This window comes from Ipomoea triloba, chromosome 5 (genome assembly GCF_003576645.1).
Source record: "Ipomoea triloba cultivar NCNSP0323 chromosome 5, ASM357664v1".
Taxonomy (NCBI): domain Eukaryota; kingdom Viridiplantae; phylum Streptophyta; class Magnoliopsida; order Solanales; family Convolvulaceae; genus Ipomoea; species Ipomoea triloba.
In genome coordinates, this window is record NC_044920.1 from 26,162,730 (window position 1) to 26,175,244 (window position 12,515).

A 12,515-nucleotide genomic window follows, 5' to 3' on the forward strand; every position below is an offset into this window, starting at 1 on the left:
TTTTTTTTTTTTTTTTTTTTTTTTTTTTTTTTTTTTTTTTTTTTTTTTTCTGTTATTACTTTTAAACCTTTTTTGCTATTGTGACGAGTTTTGCTTCTTGTTTTGCAGCCATAAATTACATAGCAATATGTAATGCACTAAGTGTCTCTCCATCAGTAGTGGCCGCAGGTGTTGCTGCTGATAATGTTATCTGTGCAATATACTTTATTGTGCTTTTTGCCTTGGCCTCTAAAATCCCTTCGGAGGCTTCAACTTCAACCAGTGGTAGGTATAATATAAGGAATCATAAGGTTACAAGTTCAACTCCCAGTGGAGCGGCCTATTGGCCTTCTTGGTTTGAGCCTGTCACTCTGTCAGCTATGAGTAACACAGACCTGGTTTACCTGTCTGTGTGTGGTCCTTTGCTGGCTAGGGTCACAAGTAATAGCTGCGAGTTTTCCTCGTCACTCAAAAAATATATACAAGGAATCATATTTATGTTTGAAACTTCTATCTGCATTGTTTTCTTGGATATAATTCTCGTCACAATATGCCAATATCCTACACTCTCGCTTGAAACACTATGATCTCTGTGACAGATGCTACTGCAACTATGGATTCTCGCCCTGAAAGCAAGCTCCCCGTGCTGCAGATTGCTACAGCAGTTGCGGTTTCCTTTGCAATCTGCAAAGCCGGTACTTCTTTTACTCGATTCCTGAGAATTGAAGGAGCCGATCTACCAGCAATTACAGCCATTGTTGTACTTTTAGCGACGATATTTCCTACTCACTTTCGCCAGCTCGCCCCTACCGGCGATGCCATTGCAGTAGTCTTGATGCAGGTACGTCTTATATGAAAAATATTGAACTCGAGTAATCGAGTTCCCTTCTCCATCTTGCTGGCTAGCTTGATTTCATAATATTGAACCTGAGTAATCGAGTTCCATTCTCCATCTTGCTCTAAGAACTCGAGACATCGTGTGACTTTCTGGAACAGGTTTTCTTCACTGTGGTCGGGGCGAGTGGGAGCATTTGGAACGTGGTAAACACTGCGCCTAGTATTTTCATGTTTGCTGTTGTTCAAGTGAGTGTGCATCTGTTTGTGATCCTGGGATTGGGGAAACTGTTTGGGGTGGAGTTGAAGTTGTTGCTTTTAGCGTCGAATGCGAACATTGGAGGTCCTACTACTGCATGCGGAATGGCGACGACGAAAGGATGGACATCTTTGGTTGTTCCTGGCATTCTGGCTGGCATTTTTGGGATTTCGATTGCTACATTTCTGGGCATTGGCTTTGGATTGTTTGTTCTTAAACACATGTAGGGGTGGGTAACTTTTATAGTCGCTAGTATTCCATTTAGAATTTTAAAGAGCCTTCAGGATTGTTTGATTCGTAGGATACATTGTTTTGTTGATGGAAAAAGAATTATTGGGAATATTGATTTCATTGTTTTGTTGAATTTGAAATTGTAAGAAATAATGGAGGTAAAGACAAATATATCCCTACATTAATAATAATAATAAGGGTGCAATGACCTTGTGGTCTAATGACACCCGGTTGTACCTTCATATGGAGGGGATGGTTCGTGCTTCCACCTAGTACTAAAAAAAAAAAGGATAACTAAGAAAATTTGGTGTGGACAAAATTGTCATACTAATTTTTTATGGAAAATTTTTTTTCATCGAAAATAAAATACCAAGAGTGAGCTAAGGTAAAAGCTTTCCTTATTTTTAAAGAAAATTTATGATTCCATAAAATCAAACAGTTCAAATTTAAAAAAAAAAAATTCTGCCAATCAAACACGCCGAAGTATGTTGGTATGTCTTTGTAACAATTTATTGCTCGAAAATGTTAAAATTCTAAAAGCTATTTAAAAACTTTTTGACCAGTTTTTTGAAAAAATCATTTTGCATGTAATCAGCTAACAACTAATTTTTCAAACACTTTTTTACAATAAGCTAATGCTATCAACTAGTCAAACCCTTTAACCCAATAAGCTAATAGCTAGTCGCTAATAACTATTTACCAAAAGTATACTTACAAAGTTTTTCAATAATCAAAATATAAAGGAAAATTTGTACTCTCTATACATTTTTTGTTCATGAGTTGTTTCTTAGTTCTTAGTTGTGTCACAATGTTGCATTTTAATTTTTCTTTTTTTGTGATACCCAATTAAGGATTATATTAACGACAATTTAATGATTAAAATGATTATATGTGTGCAACCTTAGAAAAAAAAAAATCAAATAAAAATATTGATTAAATAATTAAAAATTGAAGCAAAATTGTTGAAGTGCATGGAAGAACAATAAAATGAAAAGCTAAAATGGCGCAAAGTAGTTATGGCGCTAACGTCTCTCATTCGGACATACGCACTTCGCGCTCTCACCCTCTGCTCTCATCTACGTATCACCCAACAACGCAAGCTTTCTCCCTTTCCCTACATTCACATTCTCCCTTCTGTATAATACTATATTCTTCCACATTTGCAACACATTTCCATGTTTGTGTGAGTTTCAATTCAGATTAATTGATAATCATGGAGCAGAAGAGATTGTTCATGTCCGCATTGGGCGTAGGGGTAGGTGTGGGGCTGGGATTGGCGTCTGGACAGGCCATCAACAAATGGACCGGCGCGAATAGTTCTCCTGCGGAGGGCCTAACCGCCGATCAAATCGAGCAGGAACTCCGGCGACTCGTCGTTGATGGAAAGGACTGTAAGGTCACGTTTGATGACTTCCCTTACTATCTCAGGTAATTTTATGCTTAATATTTCGTGATAGTATCATAGTAATGGTGATCGATTTCATGATTTGTGTGGAAGTTATTAATTAATGGTTTAATTTGGTGATACATACCAATTTTGATGAATTAAAGGTTATAAGGTTCCTTCAATTCCTTTGAATAGACCAGATTATATGCAGCGATAGATTATGGAAATTATAGAATCTATTATTGTTGCTAATCATGTGGTTTCTGTTATAAGGCACTCTTGTATATCCTTGTTGCTTCATTTGAGCTTTGGAATTTTTTGAGTTTGTTGTAATCTACATTTGTTCCTTCTTCTTCTTCCTTTTTTATTTTATTTGTAAAAAATTCTTTGAGATAATTTCACGAATGTGCTCTTTAACTCTTCTTTTAATTTCAGAGATGTTCTTTTTTTTTTCTTTTTTTTTTTTAAATCTTCCCTTTGGTTCTGTGTAATATGTATCTAAGTATCTTCCATAACTACAGTATTGGCCTTCATGCTTATCCTCCATCCTTATTTTACAAATACTAATGTAAGTAAACTTCTTGATGCAAGCAATAAAATTGCTGGCATAAGATGATCAGATTTCAAATACCACTTAGCCTTTCGATTTTAATTGAGATCATGTAGTACTTTAAACTCAAAAGTGAAAATTTCCCAATTTTTTTTTTTTACTTTGACAAGCTGTACTATACTCTAATGTTGATGGCTTTTGCAGTGAGCGAACACGAGTGTTATTGACAAGTGCAGCATATGTTCATCTAAACCACATGGATATGTCTCGACATACAAGAAATCTCTCCCTAGCTAGTAGGGCTATATTGCTTTCTGGGCCTGCTGGTATGAATCTGCATAAAAACCTGTAGTTTCATGCACATTTTATTTTTGTTCTGTGTATGTCTATTTCCAATTTATTTATCTTGTATTTGGCAGAACTTTACCTCCAATCACTTGCAAAGGCTCTTGCTCATCATTTTGATGCAAAATTATTACTATTGGATATAACTGACTTTTCACTGAAGGTGATTTTCTCTGAAGTTAATTGCTTTCTTGTAGCAATATTATATATACTGTTGTACTAATATTTTCCCTCTTTCTTTCATGGATTAATCATATATAGATGCAGAGCAAGTATGGCAGCACCAAGAAACAGCCTGTAAGCACTGCTTTGCTTGAGGAAATGTTAATCACCATAGTTTTGTTTTCGGGGCACACATTTCTTCTTTTCCGGCTTAGAGAAAGTTTCACTGCTTATAGTGGAATTATGCCTAACCTGTGTCTTGATTGTGTGTAGCCTTTGAAGAGGTCCATATCAGAGGTGACACTGGAACACATGTCCAGTTTACTTGGGTCTTTCTCAACTCTTCCAGCGCCAGAGTCTAATAAAGGTAGATAAAGCTTTTTATTTATTTATTTCAAACTACCACTGCTGAATTTTGACTTCATGTTGCTTATTTTGCACCCTAAAACATGATTGATTACCACCATTCAGGTAGATTGTCGAGGCAAACCAGTGCTGATAAATTAAGGTAATTGCTTGTTCCCATATGGATCAAACAAAGTAATCGTGGTTGCTATAAGTTCTAACCATTTGCACCTGGGCTTCATAGGATCACTGATGGCAATACCCCTCCTGTAAAGCATCGTAGAAATGCCTCTGTCTCATCAGATATGAGTAGCATCAGCTTACAATCCTCTTTTTCAACTCCAGGTTGGATGTCAAGGAACATTTATTAGTTGAAAACTTGAAACGATTTTGTGGCATACTGGCATCAGTTGTGTAGGATAATTATGGAGTTCAGATAGTTTTATTAACTGCATTCACGTATTTCATAGTATTATAGTTGTCATATTGTCATAATCAATTACGGAGTATTAGATTTATTCCCCTCTAATTATTTTAATTAGAAAAAGAAAGAACCAAAATAAGAATTGAGCATGCTTTTATGTTCTCACTTATCTGAACAAGAGTACATATTCGATCATTGAAACATATTTCTGTGTTTTCTCCTGTTTTAATTTGATTAGCTCAAAAACGCGGAAGCGGATGGTCTTTTGACGAAAAAGATTTCTTAAAGTCACTTTACAAGGTAAAGTTTTATTTTATTTTTTGTCTAAACACAAGATTTGTGTTATTGTTATTCTTTGGCTCACAAACATTGTGCTGTTACATGTCTTAAATATTGTTGACAAAGAAGTTAATTACAGGTTTTGGTTTCTATCTCAGAAACTAAGTGCATCATCCTCTACATTAGGGATGTAGATAGACACCTTGAATCTCCAAGAGCTTTCAAACTTTTTGACAGACTTCTAAAGAAATTATCAGGATCAATGTTGGTTCTAGGATCACAGATTATAGACCTTTATGATAACACTGGTGAAGTAGATGAGGGATTCAGTCTATTATTTCCCTACAACATCGAGATTAGGCCTCCAGAAGATGAGACTCATCTTATAAGCTGGAAAGCCCAATTGGAAAAGGATATGAGGATGATCCAGTTTATGGACAACAAAAATCACATTGCTGAGGTACTTGCATCAAGTGACCTTGAATGTGAGGATCTAGGATCAATTTGTCCAACAGATACAATGGTTTTGAGCAACTACATAGAGGAAATTGTAGTGTCTGCAATATCATACCATTTGATGAATAACAAGGATCCAGAATATCGAAATGGAAGGCTTATTATCTCATCCAAGAGGTACATGCCAATATATCTATTATTTTAGCATTATAGATTATTTACTCCTCCATACTTTTGTTCCCTGTATTTATTGTATATTGGGCATGGGAAAGTTTGTCCCATGCATTAAGCATCTTTCAGGAGGAAAAAACTGGTTCCAGAGACACTCTCAAACTGGAAACAAATTCTGAATCTTCCAAGGTGGTTTTTCTTTTTCTAATCTTGACATTCCACTGAAAAACTAGGAGCTAGTATTTTTGCTGAGCCAGTCTTGTTTCTGTTGTTCACTTATAGCCGGCTGAAGGGGGAGACGGTATTGGGTCAAAGCCTGAAGCAAAGTCTGAAAACCCTGTATCTGATAGTAAACCTGGAACTGAAAAACCAGTTCCACTGGTGAAAAAGGATGAAATAGCTGCACCAAAGGCACCGGTAAGTCCAGCTCATTAAATCATTAATGATCAGAGCCCAATATTTATTGAACTTTTTGCCTGGTCTACTATAAACAGGCTCTCTGAGAATTTCCTTTAAGGTGAGTATTTAATGGAGAACTCATTTCTTCCTTTTGTCTGGGTAACATGTCTTGACTTCAGGAAGTTCCTCCAGACAATGAGTTCGAGAAACGCATAAGGCCAGAGGTTATACCACCAAATGATATTGGGGTGACATTTGAAGATGTTGGTTCTCTGGATGAGATTAAGGAATCACTTCAAGAGCTGGTCATGCTTCCTCTTCGAAGACCTGACCTCTTCAATGGTGGGCTTCTTAAGCCTTGCAGAGGCATATTGCTCTTTGGTCCTCCTGGTACTGGAAAAACTATGCTGGCGAAGGCAATTGCCAATGAAGCTGGAGCAAGCTTCATAAATGTCTCAATGTCAACCATTACTTCAAAATGGTTCGGTGAAGATGAAAAGAATGTCCGAGCTTTGTTCACTCTTGCAGCCAAGGTTTCTCCCACAATCATTTTTGTGGATGAGGTTGATAGCATGCTTGGGCAGCGAACAAGAGTTGGAGAACATGAAGCCATGCGGAAAATCAAGAATGAATTCATGACACATTGGGATGGACTGCTGACAAAATCTGGTGAGCGCATTCTTGTTCTCGCAGCAACCAATAGACCATTTGACCTGGATGAAGCAATTATTAGACGGTTTGAGCGCAGGTATATTCATATTGCCAAAACTTTAAAAGGTCTTTTTGGTTTAAGATGATGCTGTGTAAAGATCATAACTATCTTTTGTTTTCTGGTGAGGAACAGAATTATGGTTGGTCTACCTTCAGCAGAGAGCAGAGAAAAGATTTTGAGAACTCTTCTAGCAAAAGAAAACGTGGCAGACATTGATTTCATGGAGCTTGCAGCAATGACTGACGGATACAGTGGAAGTGATCTTAAGGTTTGCACTTAAAAAATAGTTAAAATGGATAATTAGTGAAATTGTCTTACTTATCATCTTTAACAACTAATAGTGTTGGCTATTGAAAACAGAATTTGTGCATAACAGCAGCTTATCGTCCTGTCAGAGAGCTAATACAACAGGAAAGAGTGAAGGCCATGGTAGTATTTGCACTTTTTTAATTTTTACCCCATTCATGTATCTTCTATCAATGCATTGTATAAGCTTTCAACATTAAAAATTTCTGCATTGGTAGCAAAAGAAGCGCAAAGCTGAAGACGGGCAGAGCTCGGAAGCTTCTTCAGATAAGAAAGAAGAAGCAACAAAGGAGAAAGTTATCAATCTGAGGCCTTTGAACATGGAAGATCTGAAGCAAGCAAAGAACCAGGTAAATCTAACAAATTTATTTCTCGAAAATCAAGCGTGAAATATTTTGAACTCGAAACTTGGCGTATTCTTTCACTTCAGGTTGCTGCTAGTTTTGCTTCTGAAGGATCCGTAATGGGTGAGCTTAAGCAATGGAACGAATTGTATGGCGAAGGCGGTTCAAGAAAGAAGGAGCAACTGTCTTACTTCCTTTAGATTGTCAGATATATGCATCAAGGCACCACAATTCTTTTTGGAAGGGCAAATATATCTATGATTTATATCACACAATTTTTTATTTTTTATTTTTTATCAAAAGCCCCCATTTTCATGTGATCAACAGCAAAGACACACTAGAATGAATCCTCAGGTGCCTGGTGCTCAACACTGCCATGAATCAGCACAGAACACACTCTAGTAGCTGTTTCACTACATCCTCTGGAGAAACAAAGGATTATTGATAAACTGTTTTCTTAATCACCAAGTATATAGTCAATTAGCCAGCCCATCTGATTACAGGTTTTATTGGTATTTTGGAATATACCCAAGGGTTTGTCTCTTGAGCCCTGGAAGTGACTTAGATGAATTTGCATCTATTGTAGTTGTAATCTGAAGAGTATTGTAATTGTAAAGTTATACATAGTTGTACTATGCACTTATATTATTGTAATTATTTTACTGGACCATCTTATTGGGATGGCAGCAGCAAGATTCAAACTTAGGACAATTTGATTATATTATTGTTAAAAGTGTTACATACTACATTGTATATACTTCGATTTTACTCTTATTTTTTTTTACCACTGACTCTATTACAAAGTAGTATCTATTAAATATACTTTCAATACCTCCACCACAGGAATTTGATCCTATGACCTTTCCTCATGATGACAAAATATATAATTTGAAGAGTATCCTAATTGTAAACTTCGATTTTACTCTCAATGCATTGATTTATTAGTTTTGAAGAATTCTTTTTATTTTTCTTCTGCATGACAACATATATTTCAAAGAGTATTATATATGTTTTTTTTCTGACAAAATTTACCCTTGTTTTCTTTCTTTCTTTTTCTTCCTTTCCATTTTTTTTTTTCTGGAGAGAAACAAATTCAAATCATCTATTGTCCATCATGCAATGATTAATGGATATTGATTTGGTTTCTTTTGCTAGATTTTCAACCGTTGCTTTGCTTTTGGCACCTTGTGCCTTTTCTTTCTGTATTGCACATTTTGTCTTGACTATTTATGGATATCTTCCTTTATATGTATACTTAGAATTTTTTGAACTTTATAACATTCTTCTTGCTTGACATGCATTTTGAGGTTGATCACTATTTGACCAGAAAATGTCTAACCAAAGAATGTCTAACAAAGTTCCTCCCGGTTGCATGTATATGTCTGCGCACAAGAGGTCTTCACCACTTTCTTCAAACTTAAAGATATGTTTTGTTTCAACTAAAACTTTCAACTTGATAGACGAATTATACATTTATATTATATATATTATATATTTAACACTTTAATTTAAAGATAAATGAGATAATAAAATTTAATTTGATTAAGGCTGGTTTAGGTTTTAAGTTTTTGTCATGTTTGGTAGCTATGGCCTATGGGTTATTGAGAATTTTAAAAAGGAAAGAGTTTAACTGGTCAAAAAGTGCACTCTAAATTATATTTGGATATAGAATGACTTTTTCAGCAATACTTATCTGTCAAAAGTGAAAGGGAAACATTTATGTGCAAGTGAAGTCAAAACTCGGCTTAAATTAAACCTGATTTCATTTTCTTACGAGACGCCAAAACCTTATCAATAATTCAAATAATGGTCCCCATGAAATGGTGTTGCTTTATTTCAAGTGCCTAAATTCCAACTTAGCTTACTTGCCCAGCCACCCATATATCCTTAGACTTTGCATGTTATGCTTTGATGAAAAAATTGATTGCACATTTGAAATTGTCTTCTTAAACATATATATAAAATAATAAAGGTCGGTTAAATATTTATTTCATATAGATGATATTCTTTATATAATTTAGCATAAGAGTGAAGTTGTTGCAATGCAGGAGATCCTTAAGTTGCGTTTGATTGGAGACTTTTGCACCTTATTATGAGTTTTGATAATCATTATCATGTTTATTTGTCTACTTTTATTATCCTATTATTAGATTCAAATCATTTAGTATAATAATAATAAAACTCATTACCATTTTACTCGTCTATTTTTGACAAATAGAATAAAAAATAAGGGAGAAAAAAAAAGAATGAAAATAAAAGGTCATTGTCATTGCATTAAATATGAAATTTTAATATATATATATATATATATATATATATATATATATATAATCATCCAAGACCTTGTGGTCTAGTGACACCAAGTTGCACTCTCATATGGGAGATTATGAGTTTGAACTTCAGTGGAGATGTATACCGTGTAGGCACCTTTAATTAATTAATTATTTATTTATTTTGATTCTAATTTCTATTTATTAATACTAAACAAAGTGACTAATCTATACTATTAATAAAAATAATATCCTCAACTTTAACTTCCCGCCCAAAAAATTTCATATACTATAAAGGTTTGTTTAATATTGTAAAATATGGTAATGCAATTTTTATTCGTAATACAATTGTAAATTAAAATATAGTAATACAATTTCTAATAAATTATATTTTTACCAACGTTCCTATTCGTAATACAGTTCTAGATTAAAATTACTAATCGTAATAATGCAGTATATATATTTCCCGGCAATGCAATCTATACTATTAATAAAAACAATATCCTCAACTTTTAACTCCCCATCCAAAAAATTCCTATACTATTAAGGTTTGTTTAATATTGTAAAATATGGTAATGCAATTCCTATTCGTAATACAATTGTAAATTAAAATATAGTAATACAATTTCTAATGAAATATATTTTTACCTACATTCCTATTCGTAATACAATTCTAGATTAAAATTACTAATCGTAATAATACAGTATATATATTTCCCTACAATGCAATCTATCTACTATACTAATAAGAGCCAAAGAGAGTTAGGCCTAAAATGGGTATAAAAAATGGCGGTCAAATTATTTAATCAAATGGATGGTTCAGATGAATTATTTAATCAAATAGATGGTTAAGATAATTCAGATTAATATTATTAATAGAGATTACCTAATTTAACCTTACTTTTATGATTATCGTTAAGTTTTCCGTTAAATATTCTCTTCTCCGTTAACTTTTAACTTACCCATTAATTTCTATAATAAAGGTCTTAGGTTCGAACCTCATCTCAATCAAATTTGACATAATTAAGTTTCTCACTCTATTTTACTCTTATTAAATTAAATAAATTAGTAGCTACAACAAAAAATGATACATAGGTATTTCTTTAATTTAGAATTATGTGTCTACAATACCTTTATTTGAAAAAATTATTCATTATCAAAAAATTAAATTAAATAAGAGAAATAATTTCATTAGTTATATTGTCTTTATTTTCTCTCATGCAAAGATTCTTTACATTCAAATTTATCAATTGATATTTATTACATTGTCCATTATCTTATTTTTACAATATCTTGTAATTAAATATCAAAGTTATAGTACAAAATAATATTATATATTTAGTTACCAAGTATTTTATTAATACTATGAAAAAAAATTTAAAATAATTTGACTAATTATATTAACTACTTGGGGATTGGTTGACAAAGAGAGTACTCAAATAATAACCCAACAAATTGAAGCGGAATCACTCTATTTTACTCTTATTGAATTAAATAAATTAGTAGTTACACCAAAAAATGATACATATGTATTTCTTTAATACCATGAAAAAATTAAAAAAAATAGTTTGAAACCAATCATATTAACTACTTGGGGGATTTGTTGACAATGAAAGTACTCAAATAACCCATTACCCAGCAAATTGAAGCGAGAAACTACCTTTAAATATCTTTGGAATACATAATATTTTAAATTTTCAAATTTTTATTAATTTATTTAATCTTTTTTCTTAAACTAGGGATTTATTTATCCACAATAACACATTCAACAATAATGGTTGAACCAAATGAACCCCAAGCAGAACACCTAAAGGAAAGTCCATAGCTCCTATATCATAATCTCATTGCATGACGTTGTCATCGATGCAGTATGCTACCAACAATAACCGAATTGCAAATAACACACTACCAACAAAAAGGAAGAAAACAAATAGTAAAGATGAAGACAATGACAATGTTACTCAAAAGAAAATTAAAAACACTTAGAAAAATTCAAATTAAAAGTAGTATTTATTTAGACTATCATTTTAGACCAAATATTTAGACTATCGATTTTACAAGGTTGCAAACATTTATTTTAGTAATAATTATAATGAATTTTCTATATTATCTTCGATTCATATAATTTGAGTTAGATATTTAAATAAAAAAAATTCGACATTCAATTACCCATGTATAAACTTCTCCTATATAATCTTGCATTGATATACTTTCAAATATTTATTTAAATATAACCATTGGGCATTAACTCATTCGCGCAATGCGCGTATAAAACTAGTACTATTAATAAAAACAATATCCTCAACTTTAACTTCCCGCGCAAAAAATTCCTATTCTATTAAGGTTTGTTTAATATTGTAAAATATGGTAATACAATCCTATCCGTAATACAATTGTAAATTAAAATAGAATTCCTAGTAAAATATATTATTCCCTACGTTCCTATTCGTAATAGGATTCTAAATTAAAATTACTAATGGTAATAATTCAGTATATATATTTCTCTGCAATGCAATTTATACTATTAATAAAAACAATATCCTCAGTTTTAACATCCCGTCCAAAACAGACCTATACTATTATGGTTTGCGTAATATTGTAAAATATGGTAATACAATTCCTATCCGTAATACAATTGTAAATTAAAATAGAATTCCTAATAAAATATATTATTCCGTACGTTCCTATTCGTAATACAATTCTAGATTAAAATTACTAATGGTAATAATTCAGTATATATATTTCTCTGCAATGCAATCTATATCTATACTATTAATAAAAACAATATCCTCAGTTTTAACTTCCTGCCCAAAACAGACCTATACTATTATGGTTTGCGTAATACTGTAAAATATGGTAATACAATTCATATCCGTAATACAATTGTAAATTAAAATAGAATTCCTAATAAAATATATTCTTCCCTATGTTCCTATTCGTAATACAATTCTAAATTAAAATTACTAAATGTAATAATTCAGTATATTTATTTTATCTGCAATGCAATCTATAATATTAATAAAAAAATATCCTCAGTTTTAACTTTCCCGCCCAAAACAGAC

General features: G+C 32.5%; 2 protein-coding genes across 4 annotated transcripts in view; both read left to right on the plus strand.

The window, feature by feature from the left end:
- Positions 1-1,472, plus strand: part of LOC116019366 (uncharacterized membrane protein YjcL-like) — a 5,305-nt gene extending 3,833 nt beyond the window's left edge. For all 3 annotated transcript variants that reach the window (XM_031259547.1, XM_031259548.1, XM_031259549.1), the window contains exons 4-6: positions 109-264; positions 579-820; positions 976-1,472. In XM_031259547.1, the coding sequence (XP_031115407.1) occupies positions 109-264; positions 579-820; positions 976-1,299 (722 nt within the window). In that variant the 3' untranslated portion in view covers positions 1,300-1,472. The remainder of the gene's footprint in view (positions 1-108; positions 265-578; positions 821-975) is intronic.
- Positions 1,473-2,451: 979 nt separating this feature from the next.
- On the plus strand, positions 2,452-7,929 carry LOC116021009 (peroxisome biosynthesis protein PAS1-like). Its single transcript, XM_031261602.1, has 16 exons — positions 2,452-2,731; positions 3,445-3,566; positions 3,660-3,748; positions 3,847-3,882; positions 4,021-4,114; positions 4,219-4,255; positions 4,337-4,437; positions 4,755-4,816; positions 4,935-5,428; positions 5,524-5,611; positions 5,705-5,839; positions 6,001-6,569; positions 6,666-6,801; positions 6,894-6,962; positions 7,058-7,189; positions 7,270-7,929. Exons 1-16 carry the CDS (start codon positions 2,517-2,519, stop codon positions 7,381-7,383), a joined length of 2,493 nt encoding a protein of 830 aa, XP_031117462.1. The 5' UTR covers positions 2,452-2,516; the 3' UTR covers positions 7,384-7,929.
- Positions 7,930-12,515: the final 4,586 nt, after the last annotated feature.